At 47.8% G+C, this 22,128-nt stretch overlaps 1 protein-coding gene across 3 annotated transcripts in view; it reads left to right on the top strand.

Moving 5' to 3' along the window:
• ARHGEF6 (Rac/Cdc42 guanine nucleotide exchange factor 6) overlaps nt 1–20,645 on the top strand; it is a 36,941-nt gene extending 16,296 nt beyond the window's left edge. Inside the window, exons 6-21 of one of the 3 annotated variants that reach the window (XM_032196164.1) lie at nt 945–1,039; nt 2,158–2,253; nt 2,883–3,005; nt 4,263–4,401; nt 6,190–6,249; nt 8,541–8,687; nt 9,567–9,653; nt 10,639–10,717; nt 11,096–11,229; nt 11,525–11,650; nt 14,263–14,283; nt 15,119–15,212; nt 15,948–16,037; nt 16,810–16,909; nt 17,847–17,901; nt 18,297–20,645. In XM_032196164.1, the coding sequence (XP_032052055.1) occupies nt 945–1,039; nt 2,158–2,253; nt 2,883–3,005; nt 4,263–4,401; nt 6,190–6,249; nt 8,541–8,687; nt 9,567–9,653; nt 10,639–10,717; nt 11,096–11,229; nt 11,525–11,650; nt 14,263–14,283; nt 15,119–15,212; nt 15,948–16,037; nt 16,810–16,909; nt 17,847–17,901; nt 18,297–18,437 (1,587 nt within the window). In that variant the 3' untranslated portion in view covers nt 18,438–20,645. The remainder of the gene's footprint in view (nt 1–944; nt 1,040–2,157; nt 2,254–2,882; nt 3,006–4,262; nt 4,402–6,189; nt 6,250–8,540; nt 8,688–9,566; nt 9,654–10,638; nt 10,718–11,095; nt 11,230–11,524; nt 11,651–14,262; nt 14,284–15,118; nt 15,213–15,947; nt 16,038–16,809; nt 16,910–17,846; nt 17,902–18,296) is intronic. The other 2 variants (XM_032196163.1, XM_032196162.1) reach the window with 2 other exon arrangements.
• Nucleotides 20,646–22,128: the final 1,483 nt, after the last annotated feature.

Raw genomic sequence — 22,128 nt, 5'->3', positions numbered from 1 at the left:
GTTTTGGAGCAGGTCGGTATGCCAGGCTGTGACGTGTGGCTGCGGAAAGGTTAGAGAAAGATTGCCTGTTCTGCCATCTCACTACCAGAGTGCTGATGTCTGGCAGAGGGGGCAGGTACCTTCCTCCAGGCTTGAGTAAGGCCCGCAGTATAAGCCAGATAAAATGCATGCATGTGGACGTCCCTGCCTCTCGGTGCTGGAGGTGAAACATGCTCATCAGCATGTCTAAATATATTTCAAACAAAGCAAAGCAGAAACAATATCTCCAGACAGCTGGGAACCACCTCCACTGTCTCAAAAGCTCTTCTGCATTGAGAAACTGGAGTGATTTTTTTTTGTTTGTTTGTTTGTGTTTTTCTGCATTTTGAAACTGGGAGCGAGGGCCGTGGGTTTGATGTACCCTGTGCTGGAGGCAAATTGGCTGCTGAGGTGGAATCGCAGGGCCAAGCCAAATTCAGCACTTCCTTGCAGTGGCCAGTGAGCTGTGCCCTGGCTTGAGCTATCTCAAGAGCCGTCCTTATTCCGGCCACTGCTGTGTTTAAATTGTTGCCTGCCTTTGTGCAAACGGTGGTCCCAGGATGCATGCACGAATCGTTTGTTTGCATACCTTGGCAGCCAGTTCTGCATGCAGGGTTAGGCATGAGCCTCTCAGGAATCAAATACTAAACTCAGATGTGAACTTACATTATATTCATGCTTTGCCAGAGAAGAAGAAACAGCCCTTAACACCCGCTGTCCAGGCCTCCCCCGGTTTGCAGTGTAAAATCCATAAATTGAACCACCAGGGTTTTCCTGAGCATTCTGGGTTCTGCATTAACAATTTTAAATGCATTCATGGACGTAAAATACACTTCTGTGGTTTGCCACACTTGGAAGCTGATGTCATGTTCCTTTGACTAGTCCCTAGTACTAAGATCTACTCAGTGCTCTGTCTCTCACCCTAGGTGTTGCAAAATATTCTGGAAACAGAACGAGATTATGCGAAGGAACTACAGTCACTTCTGGGAACTTACTTAAGACCCCTCCAGTCTTATGATAAGTAAGATATAAGGGCATCTGAGATGGACAGAACCCCGTAAAATTGACCGTAGTTCATTACTTTCCTGCTTTTGAATGTTTAGGGACTGTTACTGCCTCGTAAAGCCTCACAACTTCTCTGTGAACCAGAAAAAACCCACACGTTTGTACAGGTTTCTGCTCTTTCCCATTCCTCAGCAATCACGCAGGCGTTCAGCTGCTAGAGACGGGCATTTCTGTCCGACCAAAGGCTGGCTGCTACCTCCATCTGCAAGCTCCTGTGTGGCTGTCCTGGCATGCATGTTTCCTGGCGGTGTGCCTTGCATGGCTTCTTCCCTCGTAATTTGTCTTGCTGTGACTTCTCAGCCCCGGGTGGCACCTCCTAGTCATCTCTTTGTGTAGTGAGCAACAGCACATATTCCTGTGGTTAGGTTGCTTCTCGCTAAACCCAAACTGCTGCTGAGCAAGAAGTGATCTCCCCATCTATGCAGTGATCTGTTTAAAGTCCCTCCGCATCTTGCCTTCCTTCCCCAGATCTTCACATTGGGATATTTCCAGCTGTGAAAATTTCCCGTGCTCCCAGCCTGCCTCCCTTGTAGGTGGCAAATGGCTGAAACGAGGAGTGTAAGGGAGTGACAGAAGCAGGATGACAGAAGCAGACATGGTACTTTTGGTTAGGAAAAATCCAACCTGGAAAAATCCAAAGGGAACAAAGCAACCCCCACCTTAGGGGCTACACTGCAGGACCCTCCTCATGTAGGAAACCCACAGCATGAGCCCACGAAGACAAAGTTGTCTCTGTGTCTGTGCACACACCTCCCTCCCTGCCCCTGGAAGAAATCCCATCTGTCTGTGTCTATTAGACAGCTAAACATCTGAGAAGATTAGCGTGATTAAGTGATTAAAATCCAATTAAGGTAATCCTTGACAGCAGACATCTTCTCCAGGAGGCTGTGTTCTGTAGCTCACAGATCATGGGTTTTGTGTTTCCCCACGCCCCATGGTGCATCTGGGGAAACAGAAATTCTTAGGCCTTTTTGGAAGGGCTGCTTGCAGATACCATGGGGTGCTCCTGAGAGCTGTGCTCAAAGGCACTGCCCAACATCCTTTTGATGCTAATTGGTGATTTGACTCTTCTAGGCTCAGCGCCGTGGACATCGCATCATTGCTGGGAAATGTGGAAGAAATCAGTGCGTTTCAGCAAACACTGAATCAAGCCTTGGAAGATGTTGCAAAGTAAGTTCATGCCACAGCACTAAGGGTGTTAAGCTATTGAACTGCAGCTAAAAATAATAGAAAGACCCATTCATTAATGTTCCTCCTGGCTGCTGTCTTAGGCTTGTTAAATATAGAAGAAAATAACAGGATTGAAGAAAGGCAGCAGGTAGTGCTTTGGCAGGAGGTAGAAGAAACGTTGACATTTCTACTATTCAGGTGTCTGCTGAAGCAGCTGACTTCAGAGTGTCACTAGCCCAAAGATGGGAGATGTGGTAGGCATGAAGATGGGATTGTCTGTGAGCAAAAAGCAAATTATCAGAGGTAATCCTTTCCCTTCGGGACCAGCCACAGGGGGCTGCAGCATCCCATCCACATCTCAGCTGGTGAGACAGGGCAGGCTGGGTCACCCTGTGTCCCGGGCTGGTACCGAGCTGTCTGCAGCACAGAAACCCAGTCTCACCTGAGGACCTCCTTCCTCCTTCTCGAGTGACAGGCATGGGTGTTTGGATGGGTGCTGCAGTCTTGCAGTAACCTGGGAGCGTCCCCGTGCAGTGGGTGGCTCCTGGGCAGATGGGTGAGTGTGTCGTAGCTGTAGGGTGCAGATGAAGAGCCTTAATAACAGTGTGCTGGTGTGTTGGTGCTTGTAGGCTCTCCGAGAACCAGCAACGTGTGGGAGGCTGCTTTATGAACCTGATGCCCCAGTTCCGGTCCCTCTACCTGACCTACTGTGCTAACCACCCGTCCGCAGTCAATGTCCTCACGCAGCACAGGTGAGTAATGGAGGAGGAGACCCAGACCAAAATTCCTCCTTTAAAAGTTACTTCTGACATTAGTATGTGAGCCAGCATGGCTTTTGCCCCTCATGTTGACAGCAAGGATCCTGCTGCTGGGAAAACTGCTGGGGCTTTGGGCTCTTCAGCATTGCCTCTCTGCTACAGCGTGCAGATATCACCTGCTGCTTTGTTCAGCTCATGCAGCTCTGCCATGCACTGACCTGAGCTGGTCTCACAGGTCCTGTCTGTGCATGCAGAGCTCTCTTGCCTTGGGTAAAGCAGAGGCAATAACCCTTTGCAGCAGCAGCTCCTGTGCTTGTTACAGGCTAAGGCCCCGGATGCTGTTTCAGACTCACTGCTGCAGTGCCCACACACTTGCAGATGGGGGGGATGTTCCCTCGTGGCATGATGGTGTGGGGCACATTCTTGTAAAAGGAGGATGTTTGTTAAAATCACCCAGTTACCCAGTTTAATAACTGAGCTGCTGTTCAGCTGTCTGGTTGCTCTGCAGACTCTTTGATAGATCACAGTAATAACGCCTTCCTTCACAACGTGTCCCACTTGAGCAGACACCTGAATTTGTGTAAGGTCATGCTAAAGAGCACACTAAGCTGAAAGGCTGCCACTGTGTCATCCCTAATGCAACTTAGCTGTCTCCCTGCAGTGATGTTAAAGCCAGGATCCCAGCTGTACTGTTTAATTCTTCCCTTTCTGTAACGGAAGCTTGCAATATATTTACTTACCTGCTGAAATCCAGCTTTATTCAACTTTACAAAGATCCAGGTTCCTGTAAATGATTCATTTATTTGGTTCACTAGGCTGACCCCTTTTCTTAAAGAATCAGCTTGGACAAATGTGCTGACACGGGAGTTGTGTGTGCTAACACCAGCATCCCAGAGGGGTCCCGGTGGCACAGCTCCCACCACATCGCTGCACATCCCCTGGCATGGCATGAGCATTGTCAGCCAGCCCACACCATCAACCAGACACCTTGCTCTGGGCCACTCTGCTGTGCCATCACTGATGTGCCCCAGACACTGCGTGCACAAACACCCACCACCACACAGCATCCACGGGGAGTGGGCTCTTGTGCTGCTGTGTTTGCAGATGGTTACTGGGAGGGGAGGCTGGAATGCCTGTAAGTCAAGTGCAGCTCAGAAGAGAGCCCCGGCCCTCAGGAGAGCAATGGGAGGCAGCAAAACACAGCCCTCGGCGGTGGTGAGCCCAGCTTCTTGTTGTTGTATCTATTTATAGTGATGAGCTGGAGAAGTTCATGGAGAGCCAGGGTGCGGCCAACCCAGGCATTCTCATCTTAACCACGAGCCTCAGCAAACCCTTCCTGAGGCTGGATAAATACGTGACACTGCTGCAGGAGCTGGAGCGGCACATGGAGGTAGGTGGGACACCAGGCAGGCTGCGCCCCTGGGTGCTGCAAGAGCTGTCCCCAGACTGCAGGAGGCATCTCTGCTTCTTCCCCCAGTGTTGAAGCATCACCCTGCTAAATGTCCTTAATCCCCACTCCAAGGAGCTGGAAGGGGCTGTTCTATCTGCACGGGACATTAGCTGCCCCAAAGCAGGGGAGGTGGGGGAGGCTGTGGGAAGACATCGCCTGCTCTTTGCCTGAGCCAAATATGGGCCAATCCCAAAGTGGAATTCAGCGTCAGGCTACAGCTGGCATTTATTTGCCCAGCACCTAATAAATCAGAATTTTTATAACTGTTTTATGGGATTTCTATCCCTGGCTGCTCAATCCTGCTGCACACAGGCATGTCCCCATTCCTCGCCCAGGGCTTGTGCTCGGGGCTGGAAGCAGAGCCGCGCACACAGGCGTGGATCTGGCAGCCAGTGCAGACACGGGGGCGGAGGAGCGAGTGCCTGGGAGCAGGGAGAGCAGCCAGCGGGTAGAGACTTCCTCAGCGGGCAGCAGATCTGCTCTCCGACGTTTGTCCCCCCAGGGATCGTTGTCGTCTCTGTCCCTCACTGCTTTGGTTCTGCTACTCGCCTGGTGAGATGAGGAAAGCAGAAGTAACAGTCTGGTTTAAAATGTTTTTGCTTTTCCCTCTTCTGATATTAATTACTACCAGTTAATTATTCAGCAGACTTAGCCGTGATCATTCAAATCCACGTCCCAACCAAAGGACTAAAACCTCTGTGTTTGAGCAAGAGGTTTTTCTTATAGGAAAGGTCATAAGACCCTGTACCTTAGGCAAACCTGGCCTCCCGTCCTCTCGCCTGGCCTGGCTGAGCTGCAGGGGCAGAGCTGACCTTGGATGCAGCCACTGTGACCATACAGAGACCAGTGTGCTCTTTGCAGAATGCCATGTCAGGGTCAGCAGTGGATGCAGAGACATGCACATCACCTGTTTCTTTGAGCTTCTAAGCCGGGTGTGGGAGTAGAGGTTTTATTACATGAGTAAGGAGGGTTGAGGTTTAAGCTGTGATGCCCTGGGAAGTGTATATATGTATACAGTGTGGGTATACGCAGTGTGGATGTATATAGCACAACATTCCCTGCACTGCTGCGCAGCTGGAGATGGGGCAGGCCTCTGAACAGCCATGGAAGTAGTTGCATCACAGCCTAGATACCTTATGATTTGCTTGGCATGAGGTCTGGATGATGAAGAGCTTGTGATGTAGGGTCCTGAATGCCCAGGGAACATACCAGTGTGCAGCTGCAGCCAGAGATAAGAGGCAGCATCCTGCTTTCCCCTCCCTGGCCTGGGATTTGCCCTCCCTTAAACCAAGAGTTGGAGATCCCACTGATGCTCATGGAAACTGCATCCTTTATGGTGCAATGACTGGAATATTTGCACCCTAATAGAAGTTCCAGTTGTGAATGTGAAACTAGAAATCCACCCTACCTGCCTGTAGGGTCAGCCTGTTTGAATTTATTTTCCTTAAGCTTTGTAAAATCATCTCTAGTCTTGCTCTGTCCTCTTTACACTCATTAAATAGGTTGATATCATTGAATTGCATAGCTGCTTTAAAAGATGCCAAGTTGAGCAGGATGGTGAGGAAGCCAGCACTGGTACCTGGGGGATTTGGGCTGCCCCCTGCAGTCCCTGATGCCTACCCCTTGGGGCTTTGCAAGCCCTGGGAGCACTGGAGCCATCAGTCATGTTGGGCGCTTTGCAGGGCTGTTGCTGTTAGTGATGCAGGGTTTTTTCTCTCCCTTCACTAGGAGGCGCATGCAGATCATGAAGACATCTTGAAAGCCATCACATCCTTCAAATCTCTTGTGGTAGGTGGCAATTCTTAAAATAGAGCACTCCATTTCAGAGCTGCATTTCATGAAGAGTGAGTCAAGCCTGACATTTGTCTCCTCATTTAAAAGAAAAGAAAGGTCTTTTGGAATGGAAAAGATGGGTGATAAAGACGCTTAATTTCAGGTTTCAAGCCTAGAGTGCCCCTCTGGTTGCATGTTTCAGCAGTTAGACGCTGGCTCTGTGCACTGCTGCAGAAAGCCATGTATGGGTAGTGGTGGTGGCTGGGTCCCTTTCATCTCCTTTTGCCTTTTTACCCTGGTAATTTCCCCCTTGAAACTATACAACTCTACTGCCCCTTGCTCTTGCAGGTGAGCTGTGAAAGGTTAGTACTGGCATCTGACTCAAATGCTAGTGCCAGCCAAAGGGTCCCCTGTGTGGACAGCTCAGGGCTTTGTTGAGATGCGCACCATGGGCATCAGGAGGCCCTGGCCATGGTGCAGATATTTGTGGCTCCTGGTTCTATGGCCATCAGTGGGGAATGGACAAATAGCAGCAAACTGATGAGTCAGAGGAAGATACCAGCTCTGTTTCTGTGCACTGTGTTACCTATGCCCCTCAAAATCCTAGTGCAATGAGATCAAAAAGAGGGGTGAAAACCATCCACATGCACAAAGGTTTTACCTAGCAAAGCTTTTTTTCGATTATAATAAAAGCTGTCATTTCCCTTTGTAGCCATTAAATACCTTTCACTATAACCGCTCCAGATGTGGTCCAACTTCCTTCCTTAGCATGGCAGATGCAGGCTTTCAGTGCTTAGCAGTGCAGATAAAAGATGCGGAGGAGAAAGTTCATAGAAAACAGGAAAGGGCGATCATGTTACATTTACTTAGAAACTCAGCTCCCGTTCCATTAATTCTAGTAGGTAGTAGGGGAATAATTCAGTTAAATTAGAAGATGTCATTCATCTGTAGGAATGCTCGTAAGTTTTTTTACTTGAAAAGTGCACTGAGCAATGCAGTGTAATTATGGTAGAACGAAAGGGGTTTGGCATAGGTTTGAGGTTAGATGGGCAGAGATGCTCCTCGCAACGCACACGTGGTGCCTGGGACCAGAGGCTCCTGGGCAAAGGCAGAGCAGTAATTGCAGAACTCTGCCATTTGCTGCCTCTGTACAGATCGTGGTGGACTGCTGTGCATTTAGTATGAATTTGCATCCTGAGAACTTCAAATTCAGACAATCAGGGAGCTGCTGAAGCACCCAGTAGTTGCAAAACCGGAGGAAGCCCCCACAAAATTGTGTCTTTTCATACTAGACCCAGGGCAGCCTTTCCTTTGGGCGTGCCTGAAGATCTGGATAGTCAAAGAATTTGCATGAAACTCAACTCCTTCCTGAGTCTGAAAGGAGGAAAATCTCCATCAGAAACCAGGGTTTGGAAAAACCAAGCAGTGGGTGAAAACTGAGCCCAGATTTGGCCTTGCAGCAATTTTTCCCATTGGCAGAAAGGTCAGTTAAAACAAGTTTTGCTTGGATTTGCAGGGCTGCCTTTGCTCAGTCAGCATTGTCCTTTGCTTGCTGAAAGCAGCTGCAAGACCGGCTGCTCCATGGAGCTCTAAGAGTCCAGAACTGCAAGTATCACTGCAGTCTTTCAAATCGTGGCAGCTTCAGAAGCTCCCTTTTGTGTTGCTGTACTGCATTGCTGAAATACTATGCCAAGTTCTCACGTCTGGGTTTGCAGATTTTGATAAGAAAATATCTGCCTATCTGAGTTGTGGGGGCTTTGCAGTGCTGCAAGGATAAGTTTTTTTGCTGTTTCAGCAAAGTAGGACGAATCTTTCTGAGCACCAGCAAAATGAGCAACATTTAGCTCTGTGGCTATCTTGGTTTGGAAAATGTGACCCCGTAGTCTCAGAGGTAGAACTGGTTTGGAAAGAAAGGTTTGCTCGGTACAGTTTGCAATTTCTTTGACATTTTAACGTATTCATTACATCATAAATTGCTGTGGTGTGATTTTTGACAAGGTTTGTGTAATAGAGCCAAAGCAGGCTTTTCTGGTTGAAAAGTAGTGATACTTTCACAAGATGGCAAGCATTTTGTATGTGTAACTCTGGCCAATACTATCGACCTTTGCTAAGTTTGTCTCGTCATTCTGGGTCTCTTTTGGGGTAAAGTGGTGAAACTTGGAGCACTGCAGTCAAGTTTTGCATGTGGTGCAATCTGCTGAGCACTGAGCCCACATGCAGGCTTGGCTGGTGAAACCATCTTCCTTAGGATGGTCTGCATTTTCATCTGCACTTTTGCTAACAAAACATACCGTGGTGATTTCCAGTCTCAGTGTCAGGAACTGAGGAAGAGGAAACAACTTGAGCTGCAGATCCTTTCTGAATCCATTCAGCGCTGGGAAGGAGAGGACATAAAAACGATGGGAAACATCATCTACATGTCCCAGGTTATGGTGCAGAGTGGGGGGAGCGAGGTGAGTGCAGCTTCCAGGTAAAGACATTGTGACCAAATGCCCTCTGCTTGGGGGATCAGCTGTGCAAGGTGACAACTACTCTGACCCCAGGCCGGCAAAGTGCTCACAAATAATACCGGTACATAATTTTACCTGGACAAACACTGCACAACTGGAACTGTGCACGTCTGTTAGAGTCAGATATCAAGACCTGGTTGCTTAGCTTCAGCCCTTCAGTGACACACTTTTCCAGCAAAAGAAGAGTCTTAGTGTCATACAGTACACTAATTCCCCGCCTTTCCCCCTGTGACTGACTCTGAGAAATGAGAGTGACTTTCAAGTGTGCATTAGCATCATCGTTTTGCCACGTCCTATGCGCAGCATGATGGCTGTAATGATGTTCCACTCCAGAGCTGTGTTTAGCAGGGAACTGGAGGGATCCCTGCCAAACCCATCGCTGGTCCCGAAGTATCACACCTGTGCAGATGCTTGCCAATATTGTTAGACCCATGTATGCCGCATGTTTGGTGTTTGCTGTCTGTGAAAGTGCCCACTATCGATGAATTCCTTGCTTGCTATAATAACTTTTCCCTGGGAAGGGAAGACCTGTAAAACAAAACCCTGCAGAGTCTAGTCCCCGAGTTTTGTTTGGGATGTGAACTGCTGGGGACAAATTAGTAACATCTTTAGGACTAGCAGGGTGCAGACAAAAATGCATGTAGGCTCCCTTGGAAAAGCTGGTACAGAAATAAGGTGCTGTAAAGAAATAAAAGCCAAAATAATTGGTTTGAGTTTGGTCTCTCTAAGGCTGTGGTTCCAGCTGCAGTGGGTACCTTTTGCTGCAGGAAAGTACTCATGGTACACTGCCAACTGGACTAACCTAAATTCTTACCCCTGCAGGAGAAGGAAGAGCGGTATTTTTTGTTGTTTTCCAATGTTTTGCTCATGCTGTCTGCAAGCCCACGGATGAGTGGGTTCATCTATCAGGTAGGCATGCTAAATTTGAAGTTGCAAGGCATTAGGTGTGAAAAAGGAAATCAGATATCTCTGATCAAATTCAAATCCCCTCCTTCCGTAAATCTCTGTTTTATGTAAATGGGCTGGGAACCAAGGCTCGGTTTTGCCATGCATGCCAGGACACTTACTGCAAGTAGCTTTGTCCTGCCAACTGATCAGGCAGCATTTGTTAAGTGTGAATACTTTGAAATTAGAAAAAATATAAAAATCAAACACACCAATCCCTATCCTTCATGCTCTTCTCAAGAATTCAGTGTGTGTGTCAAGTGTCGTGAGCCAGCTGTGGGGTTTTGCCCCAGACAGCCAGCTGGTTGTCAGTGTTGTGCTGTCTCCGTACAATATCTCACTATTACAAAGCCCACTATAAACAAACCCAAATCTCCTGTGTGTGAGGCACCCCAAATGATGCGCTTCAGGTGTCTTACTATTCTGAATGGCTGCCATCAGGCTCTTTCGAGCTTGGCTTCTCTCCAGTTGCCTGAAACAATCTATGCCCTCCAGGAAAAGGACACTCCTCTGCTGATGTGTCATATGAGAAGGTGGTGAGACAGACGGTGAAGATTTGGGAAGGATTTGGCTGGGTCTTTAGATTTTACCCACCAGTGGGAGTAAGGTGAACGGGCAGCGCGCCATGCAAAACAGAGGGAAAGGGAAGGCTTTCAGAAAAAAGAGGGGAAGTTGATAGTCCTGACTTCTTTGTAAAAAGGGTTTGCACCTCATGAATAGAAAGGGTGGCAGATGAGCTGGGGATGACTCAGTTGTCATGGGAGCCTCTTCTCAGGGGGTTGACCTAATTGTGCAGGGAAATCTAGATCCATACATTAAAGGATACTCTTCCTACAGTCTGAGGCCTTCGCTAATCAGTTTTTAATGGCAGTTCCCAAAGAGTCAGCAGAAAGGAGCAGAACAACATGGGAAGTAGATGCAGACATTGACTCCTCCTCAATTCTCCTAGGGAAAGCTGCCTTTAACAGGAATGACGCTGACAAAGCTGGAAGATGCCGAAGGGAACGAGCACATGTTTGAAATTGGAGGTGAGTGTGGCCCCTGCCTGGGGCTGTCCTACCAGTCCGAACAGCAGCTGTCACCAGTGATACCAGTCGTCCTCCTCCTCACAACCACCACGCTGTGCTTTTTGCTCTTTTACCATGCGTTGTCTGAGTTCTGGGCATGTCCCTCCTGGTTGAGGCTACCTTCTCCCAGTGCCAGTTCCCTTGGCATCTCTGTGCTGCTCCAAGGCTCCCTAGCACTGGCAGCCCAGAGCAGGACAGGCAGCCACATCTTTGTGGTCTCTGGCCACTGAACTTTGCAAACAGAGGAGCCACTTGCTGCCCTGCTGAGCTGAGCTCCTCCTGCGTTTCTTCCTGCATCTCTACCACTTGCTAAGATGGTTGTTTGACCCTCTGCTGCAGGGAACATGACAGAGCGGATCACCGTGTCCTGCAGCACCAGCCAGGACTTGCACGAATGGCTTGACCACTTGCAAAGGCTGACCAAAGGGACATGCAACACCGTATCCAAAACGCAGTCCTGGAGCGCTCATTCGGTAAGCGTGCTGCCTCCCAGCCTGTTTGCTGCCTGTTGTTCCTCAGCCCTGGCTGATCTCTCTTTTTCAGCAGCGTGCTGTGATATTGAGGTAATACAGCTATAAAACTTTTCACATCCTGCAGTTTTGTTTATAACCATGCAGTGCTTGTACCATTGTTCATATATCCTGCCCTAATTTTGTTGCAACTCGGGTATCTAAAAGGCATTCATGGTGAACCTTTGTCCATCCCCCTCTGCTTGACTACTTTGTTTGGTGGCTAACAATCTTCACTGCTTCTCATCTATTTTCTCAGACATTTAGCTCAACCGGACAGATCCGTGGCCCTCTGGAACCCCCCAAAATCCTCAAGCCTTGGAGCTTGAGCTGCCTCCGTCCTGCTCCTCCACTCAGACCATCAGCGGCACTGAGTTACAAGGAGGTAATCCTGCGTGCGTGCAGAGGACCCTGATTTCATGGCAATCCCTAGCGCTTGTGCCCAGGTTTCTTACCCATCGCGAAGGCACAGGTTTGCTGCTCCTTCAGTTAATAGGGATGCTGAGAAAAAATACTGTGTAAAGCTATGCCCAGCCGTGCAAACCAGTGATGGATGCTTGTCGCTGCAGCTGGCTTTGAGCTGCAAGCAAAGCATGAGCACGTGTTTGCAGAGTCAGCCCTGTCCCTGGTGTTTGCTGTAGCCAGCGCTCTTGGGACAGGTGCAGGGGATTTTGTTGCTGTAGCTTGCAGCGTCCTTACTCCGCCTGCCGGATGTCACCAGTCTCCTCTGGGTTTGGCCAGAGCTGTGTCACAGCAGCGCTCAGGATCGAGCCCCCAGCCATGCTGCACCAAGAGGAGGAGGGAAAGGCCTGTTGGTATTCTGTATGATTCCCACCTATGTTTTTGTAGGGTGCTCAACCCCAGTGCTTTGCATACCCGTAACTTGCGGGGATGCAGCAGCTGGGGCGTCGCTTCCCCCACAGCAACCCCCAGCCTGGGAGGCAGGAGGTGGTGTGGGGAAACCCAAAATAAACCCCAGCTCCCATTCTCACCCCCTGTTGCAACTGCAGTGCTGTCCTTCCCTACCTTGCGGTAAACTTTTGGGATTACTCACCAGTAACTCTGTAACGTTCCTTTTACTGAATGAGCACTCCGGTTCTGAGTCACCAGCCTTTCTTGGTACAGCAGCCTGGGAGCGTCACTGCCCAGGCTCCCAGCAGGGACAGGGACAGGGATGGAGCTCGTGTCTGGCTCAGTCCCTCAGCATCCAAGGACTGGAATGCCCAGCAGCCGGCGGGGCTGTGGGTCCTCTGCTCCAGGCAGATTCTGGGTAGCTTCACAGTGTTTTGTTAGGTTTACTTCTTAAAATTCATTAAGCAGTGTGTTTCACTTTGGGAATTAAATTGTTCCAAAACCAAACAAGCAGGCTGGAAACCACCCTTAATCTTTGCATGTTCCAAATCCCTGATGTAGACTAAACAGTCTTGTGCTTGCATGGTGCATTAAAATATAAGGAAAGGCTTTAATTAGAGGAGAAATTTTTCTGTGTGAAAGTGCAAGGATGGTATTTATTTATAATGCAGGGCAAAACCACAAATTGAGTGATATCATTAATACCACAGCTCTCTGCAAATTCTCAGTTATTCTCGGCTGCACACAGCAGAAGTTAAACCATCTGCATAGAAAGGAGCCGAGAGGTTTTTCAAGAGAGGCTGTGCTGGCAGGGAGCTCCAGGGGCAGGATGGGGCTGCAAGCTGGATGGCAGCATGCAGGGCGTGGAAGGACGAAAAACGTGGACACAGGCATCCCTCCCAACTCTAATGAGCCTTCAGGTAAAGGCACTGCAGAGGGTTCTAAGTCCCCAGATAGAGAAAATCCGTGTCCTTGCATTGGGCGTGGGCATGCAGCCCACGGACACAAGCTTGTGACGACAAACACGAACTAAGTTCAGTTGTTGGCCCAAAATTAAAGTAGGGCACAAAGTGAACTATGCTAACAGCTCAGCACATCACCTTTCTATAACGAAGAGATAATGAATGAATACAAATATCAAATGTTATTTGCAGGGAAGGGAGTAGGGGAGTTTGGTTTAAAAGATTAGAGATTTTCAGACATCCAGTGTTACTTTAATTGGCTACTAGTAACGTAGGATGGGATGGCATAGTCTTGTGCATTTCCTCATACCTAGTTGTGTTCAGGAAACCCCAGAACCTGCTCACATACCGCACAGCACTGTTGTTATTTCCATTGAAATTGGGTCATTTTTCCTGTTCTGTTTCCAGTAATCATTTGAAATGACAGAGCAGGTGCTGTGGGTAAAGCAGTGTGTCCGGATTCAGGTTAGCAAAGCGAAAAAGATTTACAGATGATTTCCACTTTTTTTTTTTCCTTTTCTATTTTTAAGCGGCCTGCTTTGCATTAGGTGAAGGGGTTTTTAACATCGGGATTTCTAGCTTTTGTTGGCTAGACTGGCAGGAGAGCAGTGAGGCTCCCTGTGCCGGGCATCCCTCGGATGGGACCCTTTGCAAGGTGTGGAGGGAAATCCTACTGCACTGATGCCTGATACTATCAGGTTTCCAGTGAGCATGGCAGGTGCCCTCCAGGAGGGTCCCCTTTGAGAAGACAAGGTCCTGGAGGATTGTCACCAGATTGGGCAGAGCAGCACATCCCTTCCTCCCCAGGGCTCAACGGAGCCAGGCGTGCTGGGTGGCTGCAGCACTGGCACCAGCTATGTAGGTGCTAGCTTATTTTAAGCACTTTTCTCTTAAGCAACCAATAGGTACAGAAGTCTACTACTAACACAGGAGGCATGTTCTCTATTTTGACGTGTTCAGAGTGCATTAATGCCCACTTACCATGCGTTTCACATGTAACTTTTTCAGTTTTGCATAACACCGTTCTTTGCATGTTGATAGCAAAACCAGTACAGAGGGTGTGCCAAATTAATCACAACACTAACATTTAAATGTGGTTTAGAAATGTTGATTTAATGGACTTGGTCAGTAAAATCATCAGTCTCTCACACTCATCTTCTCTTTCTTTGCATATTCATTGTAGAGGATGTCTTATATCTTAAAGGTAAGGGTAGATACATCTCTTTGGCTTATCGTGGCAAAGACTGCTTATTGCTGTTCATGCTTCTTGTGCTTGCATGACTCTAATTTTGCCTGGCTGTATCAGTAAGTTAACATGAGAGTCAGTGGTGACTGGTAAATGTATTTTGAGAGATCATTCATGAAGGATTTAGGATTGTGGTACTAAACTTCCTCGCATGCCTCTCCTGCCACTTGTCATTCCTTAAAGTTTGTATTGCATGTAACCTATTAATATACTAATTCTCTCCAAATCAGCATGACTTGTAACTCAGTGAAGGAGATAAAAGCTAAAAGCTTGTGTTTCTTACTTGTGGAGTCAAAGCAAACACTAACTTTGTGTGTATTTGTTTGTTTTCCATGTATGTTGGGGGGTATGTATACTATCAAACAAATTGTATACATTGAGAAACGATGTCATTTGCCCACTTCTTTTTAATTAGAAATCAAATTGAGTCAAGGAAATAAACAGTATTTAAGGTTTTCTAACAAAGACCACAGAGTTGATAAACAGACCCGAAGTGCTGTGAATATGTTGGAATTCTTTGGCCAAAGGATATTAGCTGAGGGATATTTGCTAAAGGAGTGTGTCCTGCCCTGGACCTGCAGGTGCAATTCCCACCGCTGTTAGAGGGAGCAGTGGCTAAAGGACTAGTGCATGGGAAAGGCAAAAAGCATAATGTCCTCCAGCTTTGCCATTGTCTGCTTTGTAGTTCTCTAATGTGTTGTGCATAACACAGATAGCCACATTCAACCTGAGCTGCTCCATTGTTTGAGCTGCCTTTAGTTCTGGTCAAGTACAAGAGTCTGTTTCTCTATAGGACTCCAGCAAAAGTCCAAAAACCATGAAGAAGTTTCTTCCAAAAAGGAAAACTGAGAGAAAAGCATCAGATGAAGAGTTTGTTATTAGGAAAAGTAAGTGTTGAATTTTTCTCTTCTTTTCTGTGGTTTCTTTGTGCTCAGTAATCTCCACGGGGCTTTGAGAGCAACCTTTCTTATGGCGCTGAATGTGGCACGTGAGCAAGCCTACGTGCTGCTGAGCATGGGAGGCTCCTGCACGTGCAGCCTTTCCCAGGCACTTACAGATCCCCTGTTCTTGCAGAGATGTTCACCTGCAAAGAAAGATGTCCTGACTGCTACCTGAAGCCAGTCTGGGGTATTCCTCGGGAGAGGGAGGGGTGAAAGGCCAGTGGTACGCTGCTGCAGTATGACCCTGAGGTTATTTGAAGTTAGCACTGAACCAGGGTTAGGAATGAAGACTTCACCTTTCAGAGTCCTATTGTGTTGTGGCTGTACCAGCCATCCCCAGGGCACTGTCCTCCTCTGGGAAGCCCTCCCAGGAAGGCTGTTCTGCCTGCCCATCTCCCTGTGTTGCTGGCACCCAAAGTCAGGCATCATCCCCCAAATTTTGCTAAGGTGAGCCCTAGAAGGGCTTTTTCATACCATTTAGTCATAGTGCTTGATGTCACAGGATGTTGCAAAGGCCAGAAAATGTGAGGGAATTCAAAAAGGGATTAGGGAAAGTCCCCAAGACTGTCAGTCAAGGAAACAATGCTGTCTTGCTCTGAAGTCCCTGAACAGGAAGGCTGGGAGAGAAGAATCCAGAGCACTTGGCTTTTTGTGGCAGCTGTTGTCTGCAATGTTTTACAGGTACTGCTGCATTGGAAGAAGATGCTCAGATCTTGAAGGTGATCGAGGCATACTGTACCGGGGCAGGCTTCCAGCAAGCTCTCAGTTCAGGTGGGCACAAACAGATTATTTAATGTTCATTCTGCCTGTAACGCTGATAACCTGTCTGGGAAAAAAACAGATGGTTGCATCAGACAGCAATGAGACTCATGCTAGGAAACTGTGTGGTGTTCAATCTTCAAGATAAGGGAGCTTCATCTACCTAGTGGTTTAGTTGCCATTGTTTTTCTTCTAAACACAGAGAATGAGGAGGTAGGAGGGTAGATGAGACACAGCTACTTCACCAGCACTTGCAGCACTTGTTAGGAATTAAATGAACCTAGTCAGTGCCTGTGGCTGTCAGCACTGAAAATCTGATAGTAATCTCAGGTTGCATATAGCTTTAGAAAGGAAGCATGAATATTATCTCTCAATCAGCTGCATGTTAAGAACAAGCTACTTCATAAGAACCTATCTAACATCTTAAACTCTGGAAATATAACTATTTATCATTGCTGGTAAGATGTCAAATTAAATCACTGAACTATCAAATAATGGCATATTTATAGAAGGGAGACCATATTTCTTCTGAGAGCTCTTGACCTGAACTGAGTGATTTAATTTATAAATAATGATGTAGCTTTAGGTGCCCTGAGCGCTCTTGGAAACTTTCCCTTCGTGGCCTGGCTCTGGCTCAGCCGCACACCCCAGCCCGCATTTAACCCTGCCGAGCCTCCCGCTCCCAGGGCGAGTGACGGCTGCATTTGCTGTGCTGCCTCCGGCACGGCGTGGGCGCCAGGGAAAGTCTCCCTTTTTCTTCCTGATGAGTAATTCTTGCACACAGGCTCCCGTAAAGACTCCATCCCCCAAGTCCTTCTTCCTGAGGAAGAGAAAATCATCATCGAGGAAACAAGAAGCAATGGCCAGACTGTCACGGAGGAAAAGTAAGCAAGGCTGCAGATTCCCCTGGCACTTTTTGGAAGGATGGTTAAAAACCAGTGCCCTCTCCGTCCTCCGCCCACAGAAGTGGTCAGGAGCCTTATCCTGGCTGTGCCAGAAATGCCGGGCTATTCCAGTTGCTATTTTGTCCCTTTTCGAGAACAGAGTCACATTCCCAGCTGCTCTGACATGGCTGCAGCCTCCTGGGAGCCTGTGCCTGGGTCTTGAGAGCATTTATTGCGTCCCAGAGCTTCTCCGGATGTACTGAACTGGGTCAGGGAGGACAGAACCAAACAAGTGTTTTTTTTGTTTGTTTGTTTTTTAAGCTACAGACATAGCAGGCTGCTGCTACCCCTCGTGAGGCTGTGTGATGCTGCCTGTGAGTGCTCCCAGTCTGCTCCATAGCGCTTAATGCTTCAGCATCTGGGTTATTAGGTTGGTCCCCTCCTTTTCTAACCCAGGCAGTGCATTCCTTTTTTTTTTTCTCTTCTCTCCAGCACAGCCTCAAGGAATCAGGGCCATTTAACAAAAGATACTCAGGCACTTCAATTTTAAAAACCTTTTTTTTTTTTTTTTTGCAGTAGCATAAACAAGGAAGCCAAAGCCACAGACCTTTGTTGTTAACTTAAAGAGAGCAGAACAAGGTTGCTTGGTTTGCTTTTTTTTTTTTTTTTTTTTCCTTCAGTGTTGAGAAAAGAGCTCTGAATTTTTGGCTGGTAGTCCATAAATGCTCCTGGGCTCTGTTTCCAGAGTGACTTCATAGGTAACAGTGCCAGTGGCAGCCCAATGCCTGCAATTGGCAGTGGAGAAAAGGGAGCTGGGAGCGCCTTCCCCATAAGTGCTTCAGTCACAAAAGCTCCCACGTTGTTGCTGTTTTACTGCACTTCAGCTCGTTCTGTTTTAGTTTGGTTTTTGAGTTTTTGCATATTTTTTTTTTTGCAGGAGCCTAGTTGACACAGTTTATGCACTGAAAGATGAAGTCAAGGAACTGAAGCAGGTAATTGGCGTGGTTTTGTTTGTGCTGTGAGTCGACTGGTCCATGCCCAGGAAAAGTCTCACCGATTGCTGGTCCCATCCTGAAGCTGCTCTGTGCATGCAGCTGGATGGTGCCATGACAGGGTCCTCCATCCAGGCTTGGAATTAGGTTTCCAGGAGGATGCTTCTGCCTGCTTAGTCCTGGAACTTCTTTGCGTGTCCGTAAGGTGGTGAGGGTCTGCTTGAACAGCTCAGACCACATGTAATGAGTGTTCATCCTCTCAAATGAGCATTGACCTGCCAAATGTCCCTGGTATCTTGCCTCTGAGCCACATACAGCCAGGCGCACAAGTACTTCATTGCATCAAGTGCATGAGCATTAACTGCATCTTTGTTCCTTTATTTTTCACCTTGTAGGAGAACAAAAGGATGAAACAGTGTTTGGAGGAAGAGCTCAAATCCAGGAAGGACTTGGAGAAGCTGGTCAGAAGGCTGCTGAAGCAGACAGATGAGTGTGCCAGGGAGGACACGGGGCGCAAGTCGTCTCTGATTGCCTGAATTTGGGGAGAAGCTGCTGGCAGTGGTGTGTGACCTCAGGTGTTTTTTGGGAAGCAGAACTGGATCCTTTGCCTCTTCTTGCTCCTTATTTTGTTGGTTTGGGGGATTTTGTTACCAAAAAAATGTCAGAGAGAAAAAAAATAGTTTTTCTTCCATCCAATAAGGAAATAAAGCAAACAGAAACAATCGATCACAACTAAAACAGTCAGCAAGCGGTCCGTGATTCACAATTCATCTGCAGCAACTAATACCTCATCGTACCTACTACTGGGAGCAAACACAATCTCTGCTAGCGATTGCCGCTCACAAAGGGTATGGCAGCAGTTTCCTAGAGGAAGCTTAAGCACTTTTTAATGCTTTCATTCTTTTCAAAAGCACCGGTACCTATTTATTGAATGAAAACATTACTGAGTTGGCATTGAGCAGAAACCAAAAAGCACCTTGCTCCTTTTTTTCAGATAATCACGACTGGGGAAGCTTTTCCCATCCACCTTCTTTTTTCCCCATTAGTTGACTGTAGCGAACTAGAGCCCAGCAATACTGTGGTTCCCGTGTGGCCTTGATACTGATTAAAATGTGCAATTAACATGAAGACATTTTAACTCCTTGGGGAAGTCAGATGTGGAGCACCTGTCAGAGCGCACGGGAAGGTATGTTGCACAGTACTGCCTCCTAACAGCTCGTGATTAGCACAACGGGTAACTGCTGTTCTGTCCCCAGCCCCTTTTGTTAAGCATGACCTGAAACTCCTACACCCTGCCTTCTTTTCACTTTGAGTGTCCAGGTATTGTATGAATTTATAGTTTTGCTGTGCTTCCCCTTGCAGGACATGCTTTTCTCTGTATGAAATGCAAACACTGCTTGACAGCAAAAACAACACCCGAATACGCTTGTCCCCTGCTCCCTTCTGCCCACGTTAGGCTCTCCTTCCCAAAGGCTAGGAACGTGCAGCCAACAGTCACTTCTCCCCCATTGCCCCAAAGGGGCTTTGCTGTAGGAAAAAGGAACTTTTGGTATAGGAAAGGTATTTATATTTAGGCTTTGACAAGAGCTGTAATGCTCCTGGGGCAAGGACATGCAGTACCTTCCCGATCCATGCACAGCTCCTCGAACACAGCACACAGACAACATGCATATGTATCGGCTATCTTCATCTTATTTGGTGTTACATCCTAGTTTATAACTGATGTTTTCCTTCCTTAGCAGCATTATACAAGTAACCTTCTGTTAAAGTTAATAATAAGTCTTATGTATATCACAGGGCAGCATGGTCCCAGGGTGTGCAGATACACTGCAGCTCCTTAGTCATACCGTTACATTGTTCATGAAGGATATAATAGAGGCAATAATAACAACTCCCTCATTGCAATTAAAATTCAGCCAGAACATAGCAAATGGTGTTTGGGGAGAACTAGACTCTGAATCATCACAAGGAATGTAAAAAGAAGCCCTCTTTAAGCTGTTTCTAGGACAAAACGGGCTTTTTAATTTTTTCCCTGGCTACATTTGCCATCTCCAGGGCATCCTAGTTGGACAGCAGCTCTCTGCATCCTTGCCTGGGTACACAGTTGAAAGATTGGGTCAACAATTGAGTTCTGCTGTGCTGGATAATCATTTTCTAGGATAAAGACCTTTGCTGCACAAGTTAGCATGGCTGAAGTGCTGTTCTGGGATGCCGTGCCCAGATGCCCCAGCATCATCCAGGCCAGCTGCCTGCTCGAGGGTGGGCTGGAAACAAGGCTAGCAATGTGCAGTCAGTGCGAGGAAGTCAACCAAGGGCCATTTGTGCTCCCACGGGAAGGTAGAAATGTTTCCCTGCTGCCCACAGTTCAGTTAAAACCCATGCTGTGTACATATGCATGTTTCTAAGATGTAATGTGATGCAGGGCACACTGGGACATTTTGGATCAGGCACTTGTCAAGAGCTAGAAGCCAAAAAAAAGAAAAGAAAATAAAAAGGAAAAGAAGCCATGCCAGATGGACAGCAATGTTTCCATATTTACTTTGTTTACAGTGCTTTGTAAATAGGTTCCAGTGAGTCCGTCTTTAGATGGATGTTGTGTCAGCTGCCTTCCAGTTTATCTTTGTCATGTAGGTTTATTTACTGTAACTACTTATGCAAGTTCAACTTTTCTAACATGTTTTTATTTTGAACAGTTTTTTAATTGACATTTTCAACAAATAAAGAAGGATAAAAATTGCTTCTTAGCCCTCAGTGCTGCTTCCTTTGCGTCTGTCTCACCTCTCTCTGGGGCTGCACCCGGGGAAGCAAGAGGGTACATACGAAAACCTCACTGAGCGCTCAGCAAACATTAGAATGAAAGCAAAGCCAACACTTGCTCTGGGCATTCCTGATTTGAGAAAAGATATCAAAACGCCACAGCTTCATCACCCACTCACCCCCGGTCTACTGGGCACCGGGGGGTGCTTGTGTGAATGGTCACGCTGGCAGTTGGACTGTCACTCCCACCATTGCATGGTCCCACAGCAGGGAGGGAGGTGGTCCTGGGGCAGGGTGATGCATTTCCATCCCTCAAGTCCCACATGGACTCTGCTAACAGGGATGCTTTATGGAGAAATTGCTCTTCTCCATTGCACCAGTTGGTTGCTGCAGATAAGTCATTTCCTGCCTGAGACTTTTTTTTTTTTCTTCTGGGGATTAGGTGTGGTGACAGGATTTCCTTTGGTCTACCACTTGGACAAGACCTCCTGCATGCTGGTATTTTTAACTCTTTGGTGAGGATGCCACATTCTCAACCTGTACCTGAAGTGAGTCTGGGGCTTGACCGCGGCTGCTGCTCAGAGCCAGCAGACCAGCGGCACAGGAGAATGGCTGAGGATGGCTGTTCTCAGCATGCAGGAGTGCCCAGCCCTGCTCTTCCTCTCCAAGCACATCAGTCAGAGCAGGAAAGCAGAAAAACAAGCAAGGCACACTGACCGTGGGTGGAAAACACTGAGGTCTGCAAGGGAGCACATTTGAGCCTAAGTGGTGCTTCAGGGAGTTACTGTGGAGCCAGAACAGGACCACATTCAGACCCAGGTAACCCCGAACCTTTTGGAAGGAACATTTCCCCTCTTGTGCCAACATGAAGCCAAATCCAGGCCTTGTCCCCTTCTGTTATGCCAGGTCCCAAATGTCCCCTTTGCACAAGCAATATAATGGAGGCAGCACCAGCATCCTCCAAGCAGCAGGGTTTGGCATCAAACCACCATCAGTGTGAAATCAGACCAGGAAAGAAAACACCAAAAACCAGTTTCATCTGTGCAGCCCAAACCGCTGGTGTGGCCGGGGAAACCCCGGAGGTGCCAATTCACAGTAGCCTCCCTGGCACATGGCACTGCCACAAAGCCCCTGAGCCTGAGCCAAAAGGATGTGGGAAGTGAAGGCTCCCATCGCCCACGGGGCTGCGTGGTGCTCAGAACACCGCCTGCTGCATCCTACTGCATCTCGCCACCCAGTGTGGGGTCAGCAACCGCAACACAAGGGGAAGCAGGTGAGCAGGGCTGGTCTTTCTAGGGACAGGAGAAGATCATTTGCTAGGCTAGTAGTTGGACTTGACAATAGAGGTCTTCTCCAGCCCGAATGATTCAGGAAGGGATGCTAGGGCAGGCTCGTCAGATCAGCAGCCACATCACCGCCATGCAGCCCTCGGCTTGGTGGCACAAGCTGGGGGGACCCCACTTGGAAACT

The sequence above is a fragment of the Aythya fuligula genome, chromosome 13, assembly GCF_009819795.1.
Source record: "Aythya fuligula isolate bAytFul2 chromosome 13, bAytFul2.pri, whole genome shotgun sequence".
Lineage (NCBI taxonomy): Eukaryota > Metazoa > Chordata > Aves > Anseriformes > Anatidae > Aythya > Aythya fuligula.
Note: the sequence above shows the minus strand (reverse complement) of the source record. Positions and strands in the feature narration are given on the sequence as shown.